The sequence below is a fragment of the Orbicella franksi genome, chromosome 5 (genome assembly GCF_964199315.1).
Source record: "Orbicella franksi chromosome 5, jaOrbFran1.1, whole genome shotgun sequence".
In the NCBI taxonomy this organism is placed as follows: domain Eukaryota; kingdom Metazoa; phylum Cnidaria; class Anthozoa; order Scleractinia; family Merulinidae; genus Orbicella; species Orbicella franksi.
Genome location: NC_138149.1, coordinates 10900022 through 10925291, shown reverse-complemented (window position 1 = coordinate 10925291; position 25270 = coordinate 10900022). Strand labels below are relative to the sequence as shown.

At 38.8% G+C, this 25270-nt stretch overlaps 3 protein-coding genes across 4 annotated transcripts; 1 reads left to right on the top strand and 2 right to left on the bottom strand.

Annotated features, from left to right (window-relative positions):
• Positions 1–372: 372 nt before the first annotated feature.
• On the bottom strand, positions 373–17215 carry LOC145488734 (uncharacterized). 2 transcript variants are annotated; one of them, XM_081467657.1, is made up of 5 exons: positions 12801–13066; positions 9622–9727; positions 4662–4795; positions 2204–2303; positions 373–793 (listed from the first exon to the last, which is right to left on the bottom strand). In XM_081467657.1, the coding sequence occupies exons 1-5, from the start codon at positions 12965–12967 to the stop codon at positions 728–730; spliced, it is 573 nt and encodes a 190-aa protein (XP_081323783.1). In that variant the 5' UTR covers positions 12968–13066; the 3' UTR covers positions 373–727. The 2 variants fall into 2 exon arrangements, with proteins under 2 accessions (XP_081323783.1, XP_081323782.1); XM_081467656.1 differs by lacking the exon at positions 373–793 and having other exon boundaries at positions 800–2303; positions 12801–17215.
• Positions 17216–17292: 77 nt separating this feature from the next.
• On the bottom strand, positions 17293–23412 carry LOC145488725 (uncharacterized). Its single transcript, XM_081467647.1, has 2 exons — positions 20022–23412; positions 17293–18800 (listed from the first exon to the last, which is right to left on the bottom strand). The coding sequence occupies exons 1-2, from the start codon at positions 20489–20491 to the stop codon at positions 18131–18133; spliced, it is 1140 nt and encodes a 379-aa protein (XP_081323773.1). The 5' UTR covers positions 20492–23412; the 3' UTR covers positions 17293–18130.
• A 1058-nt stretch (positions 23413–24470) lies between these two features.
• On the top strand, positions 24471–25181 carry LOC145487741 (uncharacterized). Its single transcript, XM_081466559.1, has one exon. It carries the CDS (start codon positions 24471–24473, stop codon positions 25179–25181), a length of 711 nt encoding a protein of 236 aa, XP_081322685.1.
• Positions 25182–25270: the final 89 nt, after the last annotated feature.

Below are 25270 nucleotides of genomic sequence, written 5' to 3'. Positions count from 1 at the left end.
AGGTCGAGGGGAAACAATCCTCACTGTTTCCCGCGGGACCAGTCATTAAGTGTTTTATGATACCTTCCAACTCAAAAATAGAAAAAAAAATGCGAAGAAATCGTTTGCTTGACGCCAGCTGGCTCACAAATTTGCCGCGATTTCAAGTTGTTGTTTCCCTAGGGAGTTGGTGAGTTTTGTTCGGCCTAGGGAGTTAGTGAGTTTTGACCCACGACACGTGACACGTTCTCCTCCAATCGGAAAACGTATTTGAAATACGAGGTATAACAATGGGGTTTACTGCTAGTAAAAATTTGAAAATTTTAGCCGTTAGCCGTAAAAAAAATTAACCGTAAACAAAAATTAGCCACAAAAATGAAAGTCTCAAGATCACAAGATCGCCGGTCCAGTACTTTGCAAGTATTGGACTTGGCAAAGTGCTCGCAGTGTAATAAACCTATTATTACTCTTATATTGTAACTAAGCTAGCTCGGGACTAAACAGGGGATTATCGACTCAGTCTTTTCTGTACAGACCTGGCTGAGCTGGGTCCTTCCGTATTGTTGACGTCAACCTGATATTCTCCCAGTGACGACCATCACGCCTGGTTTGAACGATACATTAATCTTCCTTTCAACAAACTTTTATATCAACCACACTAACCGCTAGCCTGATAATAAAATCTACTTTACTTTTTTGAAAACGTTAAAAAGATAGCAAAGTGAAGCACTCCTGGAACTGGGCACTATTAGAACAAAATGTCAAAACTGTCACCTCCAATGGCACAGGCGAACGTTGACGTAAAATTTGCACTCTGAAAGAGAAATATATTTTGGAATTAAAGGATCAAACAGGTGCAATTTGACACGTTAAAATCTTAACTTGATACCAAGGATCAGGCCATAGATTGGGCTCGGTAACTTGTAAAAATTAATGGACCGACATTTTCCCATCAAATCGCGCCAACCGAGAAGAATGGTTCTAACTATTTTCTACTTCTTTCCTCAATCCCCAACCAAGTGATAATCTGAAGAGAAGTAGGGCAACGAGTCGGTTTGTCAAACTGGTCCGATGAGTCAAAGGCGGCCTCCTTCAAAGTTGGTCGTTTTTGCTCCAACATTTTCCGGTTAGACCGAACCGTCTCAATAGATTTCAACCGAAGTTTCTGGAATTTTTGGCAAAATCCAGTAAAAGAACCTCTAGTGTCCGTTGTACGTATCAAAGCGTTTTCATCAAAAATAAATGGGCAATGCGACGGGACCGAAGGAACTGTAGGTAATAGATAGGTCATGAGAGGTGTTTGCCTTCGAGGTGTCCGTAACTGTTTAGTTTTTTGATGTCGCCAATTCACCAGAGATACTGGTTCCCCTTAGAACGAACTCTGAGATTGCTGCTAAATTATTGGGAGGGAACTAAAATGGACAAACAATAGTATAATGCCTACACTGCGGTTTTGGTTTACTTTTCTTCATTTTCTGCGATTGATTTTACACCCACGTCCCGGGTTTTTCAAAATTTAAAAACTTCGTAGAATTATACACCACTTTATCACATATGCGGCAATGTAATATACCGAGAGAATGCTCTTGGTCTTGGAAAAAGACTGTAGGTCAACGGGACTCTTAAAACTGCCAGGATTACGATGAACGTTCTACAACCCTGTTCGTGTTATGGATATCTCACTGGATGGACAGCTCCACTTGTTGAAAGAATCGTAGACCAAGTTTAAAAATAAATAAATGCAGCAAAACTCTAAACGGAAATCAGAAACGATCAAGGTCTCCAAAATAATGAACAACAGCCAGACGCAGCGTAACAAACTGAATGGCTAAAGTTATGATGTGGCCAAAATCTGCTTTCACTTTCTGAACGAGTTTGTGTTGAGTTTTAGAACTTCCCGCGAATTCTATACTGCATTCAATGCTTCGCTGATAAACTTTTGTACATTACGCAGTTAACAGTGATATATTGGGCAGTTTTCTGCCCATTATTTCTCCCATTTCCTCGGGAGAAAAGTTACCAAACCCAACCCAAGGGTAAAAATGATTACAATGGCGAATAACCAGGATTCTAAAATCAGAAAACAGAAAGCTAGAAATGCATTATCCGAAGTTGAGAATAAATAAAAATTGTAACATGTCTTCCTTAGTGTGGATACAACATTGTAGGGACGGAAAGAGAGGGGATTCCAGACAATCATTGTTAGCAAAATGTAGATATTTACATATATTGCAGTTCCTTTTTCTGGTTGTGTCTCCTCAAACGGCGAAAAAGATCCTTTTCCTGATCCCCCTGGATCACACTGTAAAGTTATCTTTGTACTCCTGTGTAAGAAACAAACATACAAGTACATACATTAGCTTGTAACAGAAAAACATGAAACTGGTAGAATGAGGAGAAAGAGAACAAAACAGCTTTAGCAACAGTTGGCATAACTAATTTCTTAATAAAAGTCAACAACTTGAGCCCTTTCACCTTTATATCAATGCGAGTGGAGTCATCTTTTCAGCACAAGTGCTGACTGGGAAAAAAAAGCAAGATTAACATCACGTGATGTTTTTTGGAAGATGCTATCATGGAAAACAAACAAGGCAACAGAAGAGGGTGGTAGTTGTGGTGTCAATCAGAGTTTAAATGCCCTAGTAAAACTTTGATCAACATTGGAGAGTCAAATGGCAGGCTTTATTAGCCAATAGAAGTCATATGATGTGCTCCATATCACTTGTCTAGAGCCTGCTTACATGTATCTTTCCTCATTCTTCCATTTGTGAAAACGAGGAGAGGTGAGCGGTTCCGAGTCAACATTTAAACCTTTAAAAATCGTGCTTTTTAAGTGCACTGCTGGGCAAGGGACATTTTTTATTGAACAGTTTTGTTAAGGAATAGTTTTGATTGTGCTCTAAAGTTATGCGAATCTGATCTTGCTTTTAAAAGAAATTAAGAAATAAACTTTTACGTGAATTTTTATCTTCTTAGTAAAATTGGTTCACTTTTTGTAATTTTTATTGCATATTATTGTAATTTAACTGCATTTTATACTGCATTTTATTCATGATTTCGTTGTTATTTTTTACACGTTACATCATCATGGTTACTGTAACTTTAGATAATTAACAATGTAAAGCCCCATTGGGGAGTGTTAACATTTGTTTTTGTAAATGTAACTCAGTACCACACACCACATCCTTACCCCCCCTCCCCTCCCCTAATAATTTAAAGTTTTTCTGTGCAGCCTCAAGATTAACTTTAATTTGTTCTTAGAAAACTTTTTGTACTGCCTTTGACCCTTTGAAAGGAACGAACTGCTTGGTATACATCCCACAATTTCACAGTTCTGACAAGATCGACGGAAAAGGACTGATTTCCCTCACCAAATTGGAACATTGATCCAGAAACCAAATCACCACATATGGGCAGAAGAGTGAATCTAAACAGACCTTAGTACTCAAGCAAAAGATTGTCAAAAACTTCAATGATCTGAGTATAAATTACACCAAACCAAAGTATAGTGCTTTCATGCATTCTGGTGCAGGTTGGCTACTTGACCTTGGAATAGTGTGTGCTACGCAAGAGCTGTAAGCAAAATAGTTTCTTGGTTCCCCGTGGTTACCATAACAGAAGAAGAATTCAGAAATTTCAGCAGTCTATGAAGCAGCTGTCCCTACTAACACAAATAAAACTGGAAAATTCAGCTTGGTGGTATTTTCAAGTACAGGTTTATTATTTTGAGCTGAAAGGTAATCCGCAAAAACCCACAAAATGTAATTACAACTTCAACAAGCAGCTTTTAAAGCCTAATAGGTTACAGGGCCAGATTAGTGAAATTAAGACAGCATGGTTTCAACTCCAGAAGACTACAGAACTAAGACTTCAAATGTTTTAGAAAACACTTAATGGCAGCTTTTGTACACGAAAGAGTCCCTTACAATACATGTACACATGTAGTTCACTTCATTGTGAATTTTACAGGTAGCAACTCCCAATGAAAATTGTGAAGACCTTAAACTGAACTAATCTTTTCGACAGACCATTACTGTAATTGTACAGCACTTTATTGGCTCCATTGGTGATCATCACCTGAACTAATAAAGTATTACAACTTCTTGTACCTTTTTGGTGCACTTAATTAGCATCATATCAGGCAAGTTTAGTTTAGTCATGGCTTGTATTTTGGCAAGATATATTCCAGCCAAAATACCTATTGCGAGACTAAACAAGCCTGTCATGCCACTGAAGCATACCTAAAAATTACAATTACATAATTATTACACTATTTGTACCATTTTGGTGTGGTTAATAGCCCATTTCTGAGTTGCCTTTGGCCTCTATATCAAAAACGAATCTACCTGCGAAACCATTCATATGAAAATGTGTTTGACCTACAGGTTCATTTTCATGCAAATCAAACTCGTTTTCATATGAAAGCTTTTGCACAAAGACTTGTTTTGAAACAGAGAAAAAAGGAAACTCAGGAATGGCCTATTGTAGCATGCCAGGCAAGTTTAGTTTATCCATGGTTTGTATTTTAAATACCTATCACGAGACTTAAAAAGCATGTCATGCCGCTGAAGCATAAAGTACCTAAAAAGGTTCAATTAGATAATTTCCCATACCCAAAATTGACCAAAATTCCACAGATATTTTTACAGTGATTATGCCATTAAAATACACCAATTGAATACCTTTTTCCTTCAGATGGACCGGAACCACTTGTTATATCTCCATATGTTACAACAACACTGCCTGCACTGTCCACACTAAAACTGGTGTCATCACTTCCAGCAGGGAAACATTCCCCACTACCAAGTTGGGCAACCTACAGAGAGGTACAAAATATCTTACAAAAGCTATACATCATTCACATCAAATTAACATGCATAACTCAACCAAGCTATACACAAATTTATGAAAATCAGTCTGTGAAAACAAAAGCAGTTGAATTGTAAGCTCCTATTTGTGGTTTCCTTCGTTGTTGCAGACAATATGGTTGTGCAGCTAACTCTCATGTCAATTGGACTTAGGGAAAATAAAAAAAACATGCATTCTAGAGTTCCAGGTTACAGAAAATCAAAAATTGAGAGGCAATCAGTCCTTCCCAGAACCCCGTCACATGACAAGATTCCACAAGGTATGAAGGGAGCTGAATGAAGAGTACTACTAGCTACGTGTTTCATTATTATAACTATTTTTGAGTTATTTTTTTGTAAGAAAAATACCTCTTAGTCAGCATGTTGGGTATGTTATGGACGGGTCAATGGGTGAGTGAGTGAGTGAGTGAGTGAGTGAGTGAGAGATGTATGTATGTCACACCAATCAGATTGGATCTACTATAAACAGCCAATCAAATTTCTTGTTGTAAAGGTAAATGGTATGTGAGAAGATTTGATCCCGATAGAGTTCAGAACAGCCATATTTATTCTTCTATAAAAGAGGAGGAAGTATTCATATATTGGGTTTACTTCGACATTTTCTGTGGGTTAGGCTGAGGATTTTAGTTAAATGAACGAGATGAGCCATGAGGTTTGAAATGATTCGTGATTTAGTAGTATGCAAATGCAACGAGATATTTTTATTTTTAGTTACAAAGGTAACTTGATACTTTTGTTTTTCACAAGGAGTAAATTCAATTAGAGGTCACGAATCGTCACGTCTAGTTCTTAGGACATGTTTTAGAGAGGATGAGACTTTAGATTTGAAACAGTTCTAACGTTTACAATAGTAAGTGCGGGTAACGATTGTTTTGTTCTTGTTGCATGCAAATATAACAAGACTTTTTTGTTTTTAGTTACAAAGTGTAATTTGACACTCTTGTTTTTCACAAGGGTGTAAATTCAATTAGAGTAGATGAATCGTCACCACTCTTTCCCACAAGATGTTTGCTATTTTTAGTAACAAATGGTAACTTAACACTTTTGTTTTTTATATGGGAGTAAATGCAATTAGAGCTGACAAGTTATCGGACATTGTTTCCAGGATATTAAACAAAAAAGAAGCTTTCGTTTCTGGAAGGTTCTTATGTCTCTGCAGTAGCAGTTTAATAGTTTTATTTCATGACATTCATTTCAGTCTGATATTTTTAAAGCTAAAAAGTATGAAATTGTTCAAATGTTCTTTGAAGACTGCGTGGCACCAAGTTAAAGTGCAATTTAATTAAATCAGACTTTCAACGTGTCAGAGGTTTTTTCTCTTTCTTTCTATTTTCGGTGAAGTTGTGTTGTGTTGTGTAAAAAGGTAAACTTACGACTCATATAAAATGCGAAAAGGTCTGTAAATTAACTTGAGTATTTTTGAGCAAAAATTCCTCTTGGGGGTTGGAAGGGTTATGTGATCGGTGAGTGGGGGAGTTATGCATGTGCGCATGTCAAACCAATCATAGTGCGGGTTGTGTCAAAGAACGAATCAAATTGCCTGTTAGAAAATAAGATGGTGTCTACATTAATCTGGAGACGTGTCAGATTACTGTAGTTTGTTCAGTCAAACATTTTATGGCATACTATTTAGCTATCTTACCATGACTGATGTAACATCGCAACCAAAAAAACTTGTCAAATTAACCAAATCATTACTGTACCATGAATGCTTCTATCTCCAACACTTCACACAAAAAAATAACTCTTGCACGCCTTGTGTGCCTATGTTTCTTGTTTTAATTTGTCACAACCCACTCCCCATCCCTTCCCGTTTTCAATTATAGGGTGTTAGCTTAATCTACACTTGAATGCACATGTCTGAATTTTAGTTTGTGCAGTGACTCTGAGAAAGAGCTGATTGAATAGCTTTCTATTACTGCTGTCCAAAAGAAATCTGCCCAAGGATGTCACTAGTCCAGTGCAAACTTGTCTAACCATTTGCTAGTAAGCATCATCCATTATCTTACATGAAACTGCCCAGAGATGTTACAGGTCACCATTAAGCCTCGTAATTAGGCCCTTTGCATTGTGGCAATAATGTTATGCTTGCTTTAGACAGCAAAGAGCTTTAGCCCCACAATTAGGGCTTAGAAGTGCAATTGAACAGACATTTTCTAGCTACTGTTAGCGATATTTAGCCTGAATTTTGATGGCAAGGAAATCATTTGAAGCACTGAGGTGAGTAGATACTGAGCATTACCTCAGTGCTGTCATTAAGGGCTATAACTGATGCAACAGGTGAAATTGCCTGTTGTTGATAGAATTCAACCACAAAGTAACAAGTTTGCTACGGGTGTGGAGAATGAGGCTACAGGTGACTCAAAACTTAATGACGGCCTGTTTCCTTGTTTTTGGTATCAATTTTAGGTGCTCTCGGCTTAGCTAACAGTCAGAGTTGTCTGTGATTCTCTTGTGCAAAAAAATATGATGTGTGCTCTTCTGGTCGATAATTTACCTAAACAACATGCAGACTTTTCCCTTAAACTCAGATTTATGGCCTAGTTTCCTTAAGATTAATAGATTTTTGATGAAGGAAGCTCTTATTCAGTCCATTTATGACAATGCAGGCTTTTAGAAAGCTGTAGATCAGCTCTCTGCCAGAGTCTTGATACACGACTTTGTGTCATTGATTTAGACTCACATTTCACATTGTAAACACCATTAATTAAATTGTACAATTTATGATTCAACAAAAAGCTGGCGAATTTAGTCTTTCTGGCCTCAAAAGGCATACAGGAGAGTATTTCCTCTTATTTGAGCTAGTGGAAATTTAAAGCTAACTCTAGGATAGAATAGTATAAGATAGTCAGTGACATGTCAAATTCTGTGGCTATGCTTTTTGCAAATACAGACAGATCAACATGTATGTTTTGAAGAAATCGATAGTCAATAAAAACAATATCAATCAACATCAATCGGTGGCCAATTTATAAGGGACAGTTTTGTGACAGCACTTACAGTGCTGTAGTTAACCATTTTCATAAGATGAAAAGAAAAGAATAAATTCGGACAGATCTACACTTCTAAACAAAAGATCTGAACTTATAACTTATAATCGGGACACGAGGACATAACCAAGTTTACTGAAATTCTCAAAAAGAACCTTTTCCCTGCCCATTTAATTGAAAAAGTGGTTAACTGTTACATCACTGCAATCCATAGCAATCACTGTCCCCGGGGCTACCCCCTTACCACCTCGCCCACGTTTTACTTTAAGCTGCTGTACATAGGCCATTTTTCTGTCATCACTCAGAAGAAGATTCGACACTTAATCAAGCGCTATTGTAATGATTTAGACATCAAATTAGTTTTTTCTTCCTTTAAGATAGGTAACCTTTTTGGTGTGAAAGACCCTATACCCAGCGGGCTTCGTTCACGTGTGGTTTATAAGTTTACATGTGCGCACTGTAATGCCTGTTATGTCGGCAAAACCACCCAACATTTTTCCACACGCGTACGTGAGCACTTAGCCGTTGATAAGGCCTCTCACATTTTCAAACATCTTCAGAATTCTGAACGTTGTCGCTCATCGTGTTCAATAGACTGCTTCCATATTTTAGATCACGCCACTACCAGCTTTCAACTCAAGATAAAGGAGGCCATCCATATTCAAAAAGAAATACCTTACCTCAATCAGCAATTACACCACGTAAATTTAAAATTATCCTTTTAATTCGCACCTTTTCACGTTCTTTTGTTACTATTTGTCTTAATTAGCATTTTTGTCTACTTATTATTCAACTTGCTTTGTAATCATTCCACTGAAGATGACAGAAGTTCTGTCAAAACATGTCTTGTAAACTTAAAAAATTGGTCGTTTTCCTTAAAATATATATTAAACAATTATTGGATGAGGTTTATGTGATATCCAGAATAACCAAGGTCGAGGTAAGGGTTATCAGCCTCAGCCTTCAGCTTCGGCTGATAACCCTTACCGAGACCTTGATTATTCTAGATATCACACAAACTGAATCTTATAATTGTTTTATTATACATTGAACCAAAAAAAAATGGAAGTCATGTATTTGCTTCCTCGCTGATGGCAAGCAACACAAAGTGTGCGAACATGACATGATTACCCGTGACCTTAAGTGTCCTTGACATGATTATTGTATAATCTGCAGAGATGACGTCACAGGCACTGATTTCAAAAATTCACTGTACACTTTTCGCCATTCAGAAAAGAGATAGTGAGTTCAATGTATAATAATAAATATGTATTGACTTTGGATCATCAATTTTCATTGACTGGTGAGGAGAGGGTAAAAAATGAGAATAGCTGACTTCACACATTGCCAAGTGCACCACTTGTCTATTTCTTGATGAGATACACCACAAATCCCTGCACAATGGCTCAGAAAGATAGAGTGACCAGACAAAAATCAGCTGACTGAGGTTTACAGAATGGTGTGATCATACATGCAAAACTACATCGTTCAAAGTTCCAAAGTGTTATTCCAGAAAATATTCATACGACCTTCCCTTCCCCACTCCAAAAAAAACTATCTGCAGTAGGTGAGCTTGGTTTAATCTATCTTTCAAGTATATTATCTACAGTGTTTGATAGTTGTTAATATTGAATCACCTTGTAGAAATAACAATTATAAATATTATTATAACAGAGACACATGATACAAAGTACGTGTAAACCATGTAGGTGACCCTTTAACAATGACAAAAAAAGAACATTGCCCAGCACTTCATCATTGCTGGAAATTAATATTAAACGCACCAGTACATGGTCTTGAGTACACAGGAACTTCTTCAAGTTGAAGGGAGTACATGGGCTCCAGTCAAATGTCCGTGTAGAACCACCACCACCTTTCAGGTCAGTAAAACTATCAATGAAAAAAAAAGGAAAGCTTTTAACTGCTTGGAGCTAGCTTAACGAGTCTTGCATTCAGTTTCACTCTGCTTTGAGATTGAATGGACATTACAATTTATATCTTTTAAAAAATAACAGATAGTCATGTCCATTGCTGTGTAGATAGATAGATAGATAGATAACCTTTATTTTAAAACGATGAGTATTAAAGCTACAGTACGTGAGCTTGTGGGGTCGTTTGCAATTAACTAATTGCTAAGTAACTAAAAACTAAAAACTAGGGGTATTTACAGAAAAAATGTTTGAACTTAAGTCAGCGATATATTCAATAAGAGATTGTTAGCATAAGTTTTTAGGTATATACAAAGTCATCTTTTCTAAAATTACAAGTGGATGCAGACGTTATCTTAAAGCTGAATTCATTAAAATTAACTAGAGATTTAAGCTTTAGCCTGAGGTCACAATATGGAACATTTTTTGTCTGGGCAGTACAGTTGTTGGTCACTGCATTCCACAGGACTGAGCCTCTGAACGCGACAGAGTGTTTCATGTAATGCGTGTTGAAGCGGGGAACAATTAAAGAAGCGCAGGTCTGGGTTGAATAATTTGTGGCCTGTTTCTTAGAAATCAGATCGATTAATGTGACAGGTAACCTATCGTGAAAAGCTTTATGAAAACAGATAAAAATGGCTGATTTATAATAAATAGACGGAGTGGGCCATTGGGCCCGTTGTAGGACATCAAAAGAAGCCATGTCTTTCGGCAAGTTAAAAATAAGCCTCGCAGCCCTGCAGTGAAGTCTTTCCAGGGACTAAAATAAGTCGGAGTTGCAGCAAGATCCCCATAGTATAAGACCATAGGTCACTGAGGGCAAAATGACCTTAAAATAGAGATCCTGACGAACGTTCCTAGGGAGAAATCTCGAGTTCTTAAGTAATCCTAGTTTTTTAGCAAATGATTTTTTGAGTTCCAGCATATGCGGAGTCCAGATCAGTTTCTCATCAACAGTCATTCCCAGTAATCGTGATTTCGATACCCATTCAATTGTAGAGTTTCCAATGAAGATCGGGGGAATATTAGCCGTGAGATTTCTTCTAGAGATTAGCATGGCCTCACTTTTACTTGGGTGGGGTGTTAATCTGTCAATGAGGCACCACTCGTTTAATTCACAGAGGGCAGAATTTAACTGGGCAATACTTTTTTCTGCCGTGTCACTCACGCAGTAAACCGTTGTGTAAACACAACAAAGACAACACAGCCTGCCTGATTATTTAGCACAGTCTTTCAAATTAAGCATCTGACAAATTGAAAACAAGAGTGAATCTGAAATAGGTATCTTGGTGCAAGCACAAGTATGACTTTGCAAACACTCAACAGCTTCTCTGAACATCATAGCCACAGGAAAGCTCAGGTCACACATGATCTTAACGCTTAATTTCGAAAATTGCTTCAGCGTTTGGATCAGCTTAACATTTAAATATAAAAGTGGTCATTTCTATTCATTTTCTTATGAAATGAAGACGAGCAATGTCAGGTGATATTGCAATAAATGCCACTGTGTATAAATATAACATGTGATTTCAACACTGCAATCAGCTATCTAACAGGTTGCTTTTGAAACTTTTGGACTTGTTTTAGGGCACACACTATGCACTTCCTTAGGAAAATGCATAAAGGATTCATACATCCCCAAAGACTCCACACAGCACCTTTCAAAAAGAACATTTCAGTTTTTGTCAAATTTGAATTAATTAACAATTCTAATTTCCTGCTACACCATTAAAGGGTCTACAACTTAGCAGTTAATTACATAAATTGGATAAAATGATAAAAATGAACAAGGATACTCAATATTTGCTAAAGCAGGAGGACTTAAACATCTGTTACATGTACATGCACTTTACAACTTAATGAGGATTTATTCATTTAATGATAATTAAAATCTGAGTAAGATTAATGCCACAATGCAGACTGCAATCTTAAGATGGGGAAGTACAAAGTAGCTAGATTGCAGTATAGGGATGCCATGAATCAAAGCTATGTTCTGGTCTTGCACTTAGCTTTTTATCAACCTGAAATCAACTGTCATTGTGAGTTTGTGAAGCTGACGTTTCAATGGATAAATAAACACATTCTTATGCAAATCATTTTTATCAAGCTTTTCTTGCATTCAGTTCCAACATCCTGCATGCGTTTATTGTGCCAGTAAGCCCATAGAAAGAGTGGTCTATGGACAAGATTTGTATTCTCGGTATTGGACTGGAACTAGCTTGCAACTGAGGCTAATGCAGGGAGCCTTTTCAAATGCAAATGACATTTATCGCTTTTTAATGATTTTCCCCCACGAGCCTTGATTGCAAGCTCATTGCAGTCCAGTACCGGGAATATGAATATGGCCTATAGCTTTATTAGAATACTGAGAACTAATCTGCAATCGATAGCAATTTTTCAAGACACAAAGACAGTATTCAAAGTATTTATTCTTGGCCACATGGAAGACCAATTGCACAAGGGTGCCAAATGTTCCTGGGTTTTACTAGGGCTATACAAATGTCCAGCCACCAGGCAATAATAAAATTTTGAATGCCCCAGTCCCAGGATTAGTTGCACTGAGGTGAGAGGGGAAGAGGGATGCACACTACTGGAATTAACTGATGCATAATATCATAACGACAAAATTCAAAGTGAAACGGTGATCCTCAGTCAATTCATGGCTTACATTATACTGTTGCACAATTGAGGTCAAAGATTCTACATTGCAAATTATGTTGCCCACTCAATGAATTTTTTGGGCAAAACTGCTTCAGTGTTAAACCATAATGTAGATGTTATGAGACCTCAAGATGGACAAATGAGGGTGTTTCCTGTGAGGGGAGAGAAAAGTAAATGTTTTCTCGGTAGTGAACTGGAGCTAGCTGTACAAGCTTCCTATATTTCCATTTGAAGTACATGTGAACATGTAGCCTTTGAGCTGCTTGCAGGCGTCATTTAAAAAGATTCTCCCAAATGAGCCTCCCTTGCAAGCTACTTGTGGTTCCAGCTGTAACGAGAAACGAAAGTTGCAGAATACTTTTAGTTAAGCTTACCTCGGTAAAGAAGCAGTTCCGTCCAATGGCTTTAAATCAATCTTCGTTCCATTCGATAGCTCACATGAACATACACTGATCTTTTTGCAGGTTTCTTCCGATGAAGAAAATGCTATTTTCAAAATTACTAATATCAAAAGCGCCCATTCTACTCTGCGAACAGCCATTTCCCTGGCACTAGAGAAGACTCGTGACAAGATTTGAAAAGCTCAGGTGACAAACCGGAAGCAATTATTTTTTCCCAGTTTCCTTGTTCATCTCCGTGAGGAACGCCTGGGAAAAAGCGTCTCGTACCAGGTTCTTACGTACACACAAGAAATTTTTGCGACTGTTTAATTTATCCCGAGTTAAGACGAAAAGAAGACAAACAAATAATAGCAAGTCTTGTTAAGTTTGGTCTGATATAGGAGCCAGTAAATATCGGTGTTGTAAATGCACCGGCTATCGATGCCGAGATAATTATAGGCGACTTTTCATTGGACGTAAATATCCAAAGCATTTCCTCAAGGAATATACATGTGTGATTACCGTATTATCGTGAATTATCAGTTCATCTAATTAAGTTCAACTTCCTCGGATCTCTCAGAGACTCGGGCCTTTCACCAGTCTTTCACCGCTTACACCGCTTACAGAGATCACTCGAGTAGTCCGAGTATCGCGTTACAAAGATCACTCGCGTGACATCTGCTAAACCAATAAGGGACGGACAAGACAAAATTCTCTTGGGGACGGACCATTATTTTTTTTGAGGGGGAGTGGGGATGGGCAATTTCCGAAAAAAGCCTTCACAGCGGAGACTGCTGAATAAAAAATTGTGCAAGGGGAGATCAAGTGCTTTCTACTATCTGGGTCCTGTGTTTGATTGTAAAAAATCCCTGTACAAGCTATTGCCCACCAAAAACGTCGTGCAGAACCTAAAGGTGTCTGGGCCGTAGTTCTTCTCAGATACGGCTTGCTGTTCATTTTTAACAGGGTTTGGCCATGTTTTTTCTTCGTACATTTTCTCTTTTTTTTTCATATTGTTCACAGTCACGCGTTGTACATGTCAGGTTGACCATTCCGCAAACATTTGGATTTGAGTTTCATCTGAAGTCATCATCATGTGCGTTTAGTAGACAATAAGCTGGTTGCTCTATTTTCTGCTGCTACAACGTATTCACGAGACCCAACCAGGTTGAAACAGCTGTCCACGGTTGCAATTCTTGGTTTTCAGTCTGGACTCTATTATCATGTCATTGTCGCGTGAAGTTTTCTAGCTGGTAATCAGCCTTGTTTCTACTAAAAACCACTGCAACTCCATGGAATCTCCGCAAGGGCTATGAAAGGGTCTCAATAAACACTTAATGATTGACACCAAGGTGAACAGTTAGTTTTGCTTCCCCAGGACCCTCAATGTTCCCCGAGGCATAAAAATGGAGGTATAAAAATGGGGTTTATTGTTAGCCATAAAACGGGCCAAAAAAGCCAGTAAAAATTGGAAAATCTTAACCGTTAGCCGTAAAAGAAAAAAAAATCAACCGTAACGAAAATTTAGCCACAAAAGTGAAAGTCTCAAGATCACTTGTCAAGACTCCGTTTTTGTATCTTTTCTTGTGGCTTGGTAGTAAAGGGAAAAGCCGGGAGACGTAAGCTATATTGGTTTAATTTTCTACAATATTTTACTTAATAATATGTTTTATTCCATTCCGGAATGGTCCTAAGACATTAAATATCTATCACAATAATCAAAATAAATTTTTGACGTTTTCAAACAAATGGCAATTAGTTTTTAACTTTTGGGAGTTCAAAACGTCTTTCAATGCCCCAAAAGAAAAAACAAATTTTTGAAGGGGTCACTGAAGCCCAGAGATGTCAGGTATTGCTGTGCTGAAACAAGCTGCAACAAGACGCCATTCGAGGTTTTGATTACGTAAAGTAGATAACGGCTAGAGGTAATCATGATGTCACCACGCATGTCTGGCACAAACACGGGCACAAAAGAAAAAGTTGACCAATAAAGGCCCTATCCGCACTAGCAAAAACGTTTTTTATTTAGACAAATTTTCTGTCAGCACCAACACTTCCCAAGTGCGGATTGTTAACGCCGTAATCTTTCCAGATATATTCCTTGATCATATCAAGACTCTTCAAAGACCATACATGGCCTAGAAGGTAATCTCTTAGCTCTGAACCAAAAAAAAAAAACAGTACATGCCATGACAGAAGGAAGAGTCTGATTTCCATAAGATCGCCGACGATCGTGCGAACCATTTCTCCACAAACAGCCTGCTGCGCGCTGTAGCCGATAAAACACAGAAATTTGTGTGACATGGTTTCTATCGCTGCAGTTCTATCGTCCAATTCTACTTCGTGAATTCACTTGTTACTATGCATTACCGTGAAAATACCGATGGGCTATAACTTTGTCTATGCCTAAATGGCAACCCAGCTAACGGAAACGGATCCATAAACGATGAAAACATTAAAATGTACCGTTTTCAGGAGCTCTTTGACTAGATATCGCAGCCATAGTTGAATCTCCATGTACGGACCGCTGAAACTATAGGTCACGTGGCGGAATTGCCGATTTTGGTAATCAAAAATTCATTTCAGAAATCAAACGGACAAGACAAGAATTAAAACAAAAAATTATTTTAGTGATACTCCTCGAACATCGTACCGTAGTTTACCAGCAACTTCTCTGTGTGTGGCGTAGCTGTTTTCCAGAACAAAACGTGAGTGTTTCTTTTTCATTTTAATTTGATTAAAACATGCAAATACATTGTATCAGAGCGGGCATCGATATTCAGGTCAATATTGCTGGCTTTGATCGCTGGCCTGATACCACCATTCTGTGACTTTGAGATTTTGAAGCATTGTTGAGCAAACCTGAGTAAACTGAGTAAGCTTATAATACCTTGAGCTAATCGAGAATTACCTTCATGATTTCTTAGAGAATTGTCTCACTGGAACTTCGAATTAGTTTTGAGCACCTTAATCTGTACTTAAGTTACTTAATTTGGGAAAACAAAGCTGAAATGGGGAACAGTTTACAACAATGCATAGGCGTTTATTTAGGGCCGCTCTCAGAGGGTATCGAGGATGCTTCAAGGAAAAATTGTGGTGTTCTACGTGTATGTGACTATTGGTTTTCTTCGCATCGCTTTATTAACCAGTTCTAAAACGTGTGATTCGTTATTTCGAAATAACGAAAATGAATCGTCTCTGGATTACACGGAAATTTTATATCGTTTCTAAGCTTACATCCCCGAATTAAGAATTCGTCTTGCCAGCGGTGCTGGCTGCGTTGAGACTAATCCAGGCCCAATTGTGATTGATTTTGATGTCAGTTAAACTATTTCTGCTGCTTACTCACAGGGAAGCGCTGTGTAGCAAATTCGCTAATTTCCATTGTTAATCAACACAAAAGACTGATTTCCAGTGTTTCTGATTTGGCTCAGATCTTACACAAAGGGGATTCGTTACAGTTTGCTGTCAAAATGCACTCGGCAAACGTTTTTGCTTCTATGTGATTTACCAGAGAAAGTGTCCGTATTTAACCCTTTACCCCCTAAGAGTGCATATTGGCACACAAGATCATAACTGTGAATATTTGATAGATTTCTATGAATTTTTGCCATGAAAATTGTCTTGTGAAGATCTGCTCATTGAAGTCATAAAATTTTGACCCCCTCCCATCCAAGACATGGTTGACCACCCCCAGAAGTTTTCGGGATGCAAATGGAATGAAAGACTTGTTTCATATAAAGTATGCACTAAGAACTGCTAAATAACCTATAGTTTAGGGGTATACCTAATATGGTAGAAGACTGATACATTTTTGAAGGCGTTAATTTTCCCATTTTAAAGCAATTTCTCTCAAAATGTCTACCTCCTTCATAGCTGCTGATTTCAATTCTTAAATAAGCAGATTAGTGGCTTTCAAATGACATATTGTACACAGGCAGGAGTGTCTTTATTTGCCGAGTTGGGAAAAACTGCCGTTCGCCTTAGGGGGTAAAGGGTTAACACTAATCTTAGTTCGCATTTCAGTGAACGTTTGGCAAGGAATTTCAAAGCTCATTTGATGTAAAAGAATTATTACTAAATTTCATACTTCCTTTTATTCTGCTTTTAGGACACTGAAATAATGGTCACATCTTATTGGTCTAGCTTACTTCACATTTTCAGCATGACAGACTTGTCAATGTAAACAAGTATAATTATTTGGGTAGATATGGTTTCACGAGACTGTACATAATGACCACAGTAGCAGAAATCATTCCATATTTGTACCATATGAGTCAACAAATTATATTTATAAATGTATTGTTCATGTTTCAAATAAAACGTCGAAGGATCACTACAAAACGTATCACTCTTTAATAATAAGGTATAGTATTAGGCATGTATTGCATGTCTAACCATGTACGCATTGCGTACCTGTTTTTAAACAATGGTTAATTATTAATTCCTGAGATTTCTGTTAACCGCAAAGAAAATAAGCTAACCGTTAGATGGATAGACACCTTTATTTAGAAGTAAAAATCTAAAGGTAAAGTTTCAGGGTAGTCCCTTCAGGGAGATTACAAAGCATCTCTGCTATCAATAGGAGCCCTGAAGCTATTACCTAACATAGAATACACAATAATAGGATATATACAAAAACATAAATTTAGGAAAGAACATTACAACAAATATCAAAAGCCTATAACTACCGTAGTAATATCTTCAAATTGATGTACATTTACGGTATGTGTTAAAAACCGTACTTCCATGATAATAAAAAGAAAACATCTCCTGGCTGTTTCCATTCTTATTGCAGGCAGATGTAAAAGATTGGTCTGCCTGGTTGAGCGAGTACAAATGTACTTTTTGAAAACAAAATAGTTATTAAAATATTGAGGACACCGACCATCTATGCATTTCCACACAAGCTTAAGGATATGTTCATCGCGCTTGGTCCTAAGACTTAGCCATTTTGAAGCTTCCATAGCAGTGTCACTACTAGATGTCTTCATTACTATTCTTCCAACTCGCTTCTGCAGAGCTTCTAAAGTTCCGTTGTTTACTTTCCCGCAACACGCCCAGGCCCCAGCACAATACTCTAATATCGGTCTAATCATTGAAATATAAATGGCATTAGCACTATGAGACTATGTAAAGTGATGCAGCGGCGCGCAAGGCCTAGCATACCGACCCGCCTACCAGCCTTAGAAACAATAGCTTTAACATGTTCATTCCAGCTGAGATGTCCATCAAGGAAATTAACCGTGAAAGCCACCACCCCAATGAAGCCTTCCTATAAACTAGAAAAGGCTATCTGATAGCATCAGCGAAAACAGGTTCTTTTAATTTAGGCAGTTGGGATAGCCACCAAAACCTTCTTTGCAACTCAGGTCATAAAGAAATGGTAGCAGGCAACTTAATGAAAATGCACGGTGCCGACAACACTTGTCGTGTTCAAGGCATAGCTTGTTATAACAGCAGTCCCCACAAACAAAGGACCAACATGTACATCCGGGTCCACACATGCCTAAACACTCGTCATCATGAGGATTAGACCTTAAATCGACGCAATAATCGCTCCGTTTACTTCGAAAAATGTTTCTTTTCTCTCGTGAGGAAATGCTTCGAACGTCCTTTGATTTCATCGAGCCATCATCCTCTTTGTTTTTGGTGTACCCGACAATTTTCTTACTCCAGCGAATTCTAGAAACAGCGGTTTCTTTGTGACCGTTCTCTGGTAGTAGCGTCATGCAAAGCACGTGGAATCGCATCTGGATCGCGTGACTTCTTGTGTATTGTTTCAAGGCAGTCGACAGGGCATGTAACAAAGTGATCTCCCTGGTCCTGTGTAGTCGACTCAGCGCTGAATGCCATTTAGCAGCAAAATCGTCCTGAGTTGCGATGTCAGGATTGTGCTCCGAGTCATACATCTTCTTCCAGTTGAGATTATGCAGGGTGCTGCGTTTCTTTGCTAGATCTCGAAGATGCATCGGAACTTTAGAAGATCTGTAACTGTTAATACAAACAAGTCAACAACTTATCCACTTTAATTAAAAGTTGCGACTTCGTTCCAAGCCCGGGTTCCAAGAGTTCTCTCTGGGAAGACCTTAGTTAACAAGAACCTGAATCAGATTATACACTTACTAATTTTTACATGAAGATCATACCACACTTAGTTTTTTTTATATATTTCAAATGAAGAAAAATGATCTCTTTTTTTTCGCGGACATTTGAAGACGAACTGAAACCGAACCCGGGAAATTCGTCTCAAGATGCATTCACTTGCCACTACACTATCCGAGCGCTGGCTGCCAAGAACGCGAAGTCTTTTTTAGCTATACATACTGTCGCGCAAACGACAAAATGAAAGCTAACCGCGAGCAAACTCGAGTTAAGCTAATTAACCGCAAACCGGAGACGACATTTAAGGTTCAGGTCCTTCTTATGTAAAGTTTTCCTCTTCTCTGGCGTTGAAAATATATTTGTCACCATCTTGGACGTAAACTGGGAATTGACAGTCCTCATAAATGGTCGAGGATGCTCGTGAGAAAATGTGAATTAAACCCCTAAGGGAGACTAACCTGGCCGCGGCTCAAGCTTAATGTTACCCCTAAAATTAACCACTTTAAATCGGACATAATAGCGGTTTTTAATCATTTCTTGAATAGTACGTTTCATCCTGAACAGCCAAAGTGAGACTGAAATCCATGATTTACATCCCTAAGCGAGACTACAAGCATCGTCGACTGTTCTGGTTGTGTTTAATCCAGCAAAGCAAGCAAACATAAAACGAAGAAACCACGCGGAATAAAAGGTACACAGTTCAGGCCGTGTTCAGTATACGGTTCTCTCGAGCACGAGGTCGATGTTTGTATTTCATGCACGGGTAATGAAATGTCACTCACGGTCCGATCAATTAGAACCTAGGTTACAATGACTAATACAAAACCGACCTTTTCACGTGCGAGTTAACCCCTCAGGGCATAAATAATGATAAATCCAAGATTATTATCATTGGTTTCACTTTCGTACCGAACGCTGAGGCATGCAATTTTCGGTTTATTGACCTTTCAATAAAATAACTATAAAAAAACATCGACAGCCGCGTGTTGGAATATTTTTTCAGTCAGGCCTATAAAATACCGAAGAGAGTTTATCGTGGCTTATCTGCGCCTATGTTTAACATTTTAAAATGTCGAGGAATAATATTCTGAAACACGTTCCGAGACTTACCCAACAAAAGCATCATCCAGTATTTGAAAAAGAAACATCTGATGTGGAAGATCGCTTAAATGGACAAGCGTTCTGTTGTCGCCACTGCTCAACTCTATAAATCTGGCTTGTATGTCAAAACACAAAGCCAGGCTTTCGTTTTGACGATAGCATCCTTGAATATTCTCAGATGAATGTTCTTTGAAAACCAACGGGGCGCTTCTAAGAACGGTGTCCGAGTTAATACTTCCGTTTACCAGAACGTGGAACGCCAAGGCAGTAAATAACCCGAGTAATGCGTTAGTGTTGAACGAAATCATAGCCGATGCGGTTAGCACTGGAACTATAACAAAGCTTGTTTGGAATGGGAGAGAAAGAAGCAAGATATCGCGAATGGATATGTCTACGACAGTACCGATTGTTGTCCAAAGGCCATGCAAATGTTTAGCGTTAGCGTCACGGATTGCTAGAAAAGGGAAATTCCCGGCCATACCAAAATTAGTCTTTTACTCTCGGCAACTTTGAAGTTTGCAACCAAGGGGTTCAAAATTTTGTCGGCTGGTTTGAAAAATGTTTTCGACAGTCCCTGTACTAGAGGTTGCCCTCCGTAAGGGGGAGGGGGAGGTAAAGGGTGCAGATAAAATGACTGTCCCAATTTACTAATGACGTAAGGTGAATACCCCTCATTGCTCCTTCACGATTTGACAGAATACCTCAGTGTAACCTTAAGCTGCCAAGTAAACGTTAACAAAGTTCATAATATTGCCTCTAAATTTCGTATAATTTATATCCCCACATTCATACTCGTGCGTCAGGAAATTCACCCACGTCTCCATTGACGGGTGAACTTAGCTTCTTTTGTGAGATTTAATACTCACACAAACTTTGGTTGATAAATATTCATACGCCTGTTCTAATTGCCTGGAGGTTATGTAAATATCCGGCAAAAGCGAAAGTTGACTGTATTCACTATTGTCTAAAACGCAAAATTCCCAGCTACACATGACTAGATCTTGGAACATGCCAAAATGATTCGATTTAGCGCCATCCTTCTAATCTAATCGTACTGTTCGATAGTATGCCAGGCTCGTTTGGTCCTGCCATGGGTGTTTTTTCTCGACAACGTCTTTCCAAAATACGAACCATGGCTTGACCAAACTTGTTTGATATGCCGCTGAAGCGTACCAAAAGGTACGATTAGATATAAATACGCGCCCTTTTTTCAATTCCAACACGACATCTAGGTCCTACTTGGTGCGACTAAAGAAAGCTGTCTACCCGACTAAACAAGATGGCGTGGACTGCTGGTCAACAATCCAACAATATTTCTAAAAGCATAAGAAAGGAAGTTAATAATGACACTTCGACCACTCAGTTGTGTAAAAAAAGTACTGCGTCTTTATTTGTCTATTTAATCAAAATCTATTTTCCATCTTAATACAGGACTAGGTTAATCGAGAGGCCCAATAACTAAAACCAACCAACCAGACCGCTTTACTGCCGGTCCAATACTTCGCAAGTGTTGGACTTGGCAAAGTGCTCACAGTTTCATAAACCTCTTATTATTTTTATACTGTAGCTAAGCTAGCTCGGGACTAAAACAGGGGATTATCGACTCAGTCTTTTCTGTACAGACCTTGCTGAGCTGGGTCCTTCCGTATTGTTGACGTCAACCTGATATTCTCCCAGTGACATCCATCACACCTGGTTTGAACGATACATTAGTCTTCCTTTAGACAAACGTTTATATCAATCGCACTAACCGCTAGCCTGATAATAAAATCTACTTTACTTTTTTGAAAACGTTAAAAAGACAGCAAAGTGAAGCACTCCTTGGACTGGGCACTATTAGAACAAAATGGCAAAACTGTCACCTCCAGTGGCACAGGCGTACTTTGACGTAAAATTTGCACTCTGAAAGAGAAATATATTCTGGAATTAACGAAGAATCAAACAGGTGCATTTTGATACGTTAAAATCTTTTAAGATTTAAAACTTGATAAAACTTGTTAAAACTTGAGTTAAAACTTGATACCGAGGACCACCAGGCCATAGATTGGGTTCGGTAACTTGTAAAAAATTAATGGAACGACATTTTCCCATCAAACCGGACCAACCAAGAAGAATGGCTCTGACCATTTTCTATTCCTTTCCTCAATCCCCACCCAAGTGATAATCTTCTGAAGAGAAGTAGGGCAACGAATCATGGTTTGCCAAACTGGAACGGGAAATTACGGACCGACTGGTCCGATGAGTCAAAGTTGACCTTCAAAGTTGGTCGTTTTTTCTTCAACATTTTTCGGTTAGACAGATAATGCCCAAGGAAAAATATCCGAGTATATATATCTGGATTTATAAAAACAGTGTTAAAGAAATCGAGCGTTTTTTTATTTTTCTTGTTAATTTATCTTTCTTCATTTTGTTTTCCCTACGGCAGCAGCCTGTAAATCTTACCTAGCATGAAATGCAGAGAACTTCTTGCTGCATGTTTCATTTATTTATCCAAGTTTGGCCCAGGCTACACGCGTCTGAATGTCAGTTCGCGCGGTTACTCTGAGAAGGCGCCAACCGCTTAGCGTTCTATAACTGCTGTCTAAAGGAAGTCTGCCGGAGGACATCATTGAGTCCATTAACGGAAATTAAGCGGTCCTGAGATGTATAATTTACGGGACGTCATTTAGCCCCGTAATCATGAGCAGGCCGTTTTCACAGGGACGATAATTTGTACTTGCCTTAGGCAGCAAAGAGCTTTAGCCACATCAATTTAAGGCTTACACGAGCAATGGATGCATTTCTAGCTGCTGTTGGCGTTATTTGGCCTGAACTTTGATGCGGCTAGATCTCTTGTTGTGTGGATATGGTATTTCCCGGTCGATGAATTTTAAGTACATCCTAGACATTGCTATTTGCGAGCAAAACATGGCCACGAGCAGAGTGAAGGAAATCACGTCAAAGGCTGATCGATCGTGAGTAACATTTAGTTTCCTTTTTTCATCAGTCTTAGGCGTTTTCGGCCAGCTAACTATCAGACAAGTCTGTGATTCGCTAGCGCGGAAAAGATTTATTTGTATGGCTTCCGGTCGATAATTGACGTACTGACATCATGCGGAGTGTTCGCTTTCCGGAAAGGGGGGGGGAGGTACTCCCTTATATGGGCTACATAGGTATGTGGGGCCCCAAAGGGTAAGGTTTTTTAGCCGTTTTGGTCATAAATAGGGCATCGATTTTTGCCATTTTGGTCTAAATAGGGTATGGTTTTTCCACTCTAGTCTTGATCAAGGTATTTTTTTAAGAAGCTACTTTCTCATCACTGTCGATATTAAAGACCATCAACAAAACCCCTACAGCAATTTAACATTGATCTGAACTGGGGAACTAATTACGAGGCAGCTCTGACACAGGGTATTGATTTAAGGTAATTCCCTTGAACTTGCTCTACTGTCAAACTTTTTTTGAAACTTGGCATAATTAACATTCATGATAAAATCTTAAAAGTTGTTGTCACTGACTTAAAAATCTTAAAATAGACGTTTCGGCAAAAATACCATAACCTTCTTCAGTGATGAAATGAATGTTAACGGCGTCTAAATGTAAATGAGATGTTTATAAGAATGTGAGGAACTCGCTAGGGATTATTTAGCATTTTGTAAATGTCTGGAATATGCGCGTGGTCATTAATTGAGTTCGGTTCGCGAATGGAATGCCACGCTTCCAAGAACAATCTACGCGACCACAAGGGACAGCGGTCTATGACCTTGACATTATTAAAATCAAATTCGTGGTTGTTTTTCATACAGTGTTGCGCCAAAAGAGAGTTCTTGTCACATGTGAGGACGGCTTTTTGTATGTTCTTTTGTGCTGGATCTCAGTGCTCTGGATGTTTGACCGATGTAAAGTTTTCCACAGTTTTTACAATTGATTTTATACATGACACGAGTTGACAGGTCTTGATCGAATTTGTCCTTCGGTTTCTTCAGGATCGAACCAACCGTCTTGACGGGTTTATGAGCAACATTTACGTCGAATTGTCCCAAAGTTCTTGCAATTTTTTCTGAGATTCCTTGAAAATATGGCAAAGTAACAAAGCCTCTGTGGCTTTGTGGCTGATTATTTTGGGGCTGATTGAATGCTTTAGGTGGTTTGGTTCTTTGGCAGCTTTTTACGAATTGGTCCGTGTAACCAGTGGTTTTTGAGTGCGTCCACCACGTGTCGTACTTCGGACTTTTTGTCTTCGTCAGTCGACGGAATATTCCTTGCTCTGTCCAGAAGGGTTCTGGCCACTGAGCGTTTGTGTTGCAAAGGCTGGTGCCACTGAGACCCATCACCAGTTCCATCAACTACCCCACCTATCAGGCTTCCAAATACCTAGCTTCTATTTTGTCTCTGTTACAACGCAACCAATTCACTGTTACCAACAGCAACGACTTCGTGAGAAAAATCTCTAATTGCACAATCGAACCGCATGAGATCATGGTGTCTTTTGATGTTGTATCGCTTTTCACATCTATCCCCACGGCACTGGCACTCGAGGTGACTAAGGCCAGACTTGAGTCCGATTCGACCATCCCCGAAAGAACCAATATGTCCGTGGACAACATCATGAAGTTGCTTGAATTCGTGCTTGACAACAACTACTTTGTCTTTGGTGGCGTTTTCTACAAACAAATATTCGGCTGTCCCATGGGTTCACCTGTAAGCGCCATCTTGGCAAATTTGGTGATAGAACACGTCGAAGAGAGAGCGTTAAGTACTGCACCACACCCCCCTAAGTGGTGGTACAGATATGTCGACGATAGCCATGTTTGCCTCGCCCGTGAGCATCTCACTGAATTTCACTCCCATCTTAACTCGATCAACCAGCACATCAAATTCACAGTCGAAAAAGAGAGTGATAGATCCATCGCATTCCTCGACACGAAGACAACTAGAAATACTGATGGATCAATTAAAACCAGTGTTTGCAGAAAAGCAACCCATACCGACAAGTATCTCCATTTCAACTCTCACCACCCTTTGCAACACAAACGCTCAGTGGCCAGAACCCTTCTTGACAGAGCAAAGAATATTCCGTCGACTGACGAACACAAAAAGTCCGAAGTACAACACGTGGTGGATGCACTCAAAAACCAATGGTTGCACGGACCAATTCGTAAAAAGCTGCCAAAGAACCAAACCACCTAAAGCATTCAATCAGCCCCAAAATAATCAGCCACAAAGCCACAGAGGCTTTGTTACTTTGCCATATTTTCAAGGAATCTCAGAAAAAATTG

Excerpts from the sequence above, each read along its gene's own strand:
- LOC145488734 (XM_081467656.1), bottom strand. The coding sequence starts at position 12,967 with ATGGCTGTTCGCAGAGTAGAATGGGCGCTTTTGATATTAGTAATTTTG. Across the intron at positions 4,796-9,621 it reads GTACTCAAGACCATGTACTG|GTTGCCCAACTTGGTAGTGG; the intron begins GTGCGTTTAATA and ends ACCTCTCTGTAG. Across the intron at positions 2,304-4,661 it reads GGTCCATCTGAAGGAAAAAG|GAGTACAAAGATAACTTTAC; the intron begins GTATTCAATTGG and ends TTTCTTACACAG.
- LOC145488725 (XM_081467647.1), bottom strand. The coding sequence starts at position 20,491 with ATGGCCGGGAATTTCCCTTTTCTAGCAATCCGTGACGCTAACGCTAAA. Across the intron at positions 18,801-20,021 it reads CTGGATGATGCTTTTGTTGG|TTACAGATCTTCTAAAGTTC; the intron begins GTAAGTCTCGGA and ends TTGTATTAACAG.
- LOC145487741 (XM_081466559.1), top strand. The coding sequence starts at position 24,471 with ATGGTGTCTTTTGATGTTGTATCGCTTTTCACATCTATCCCCACGGCA.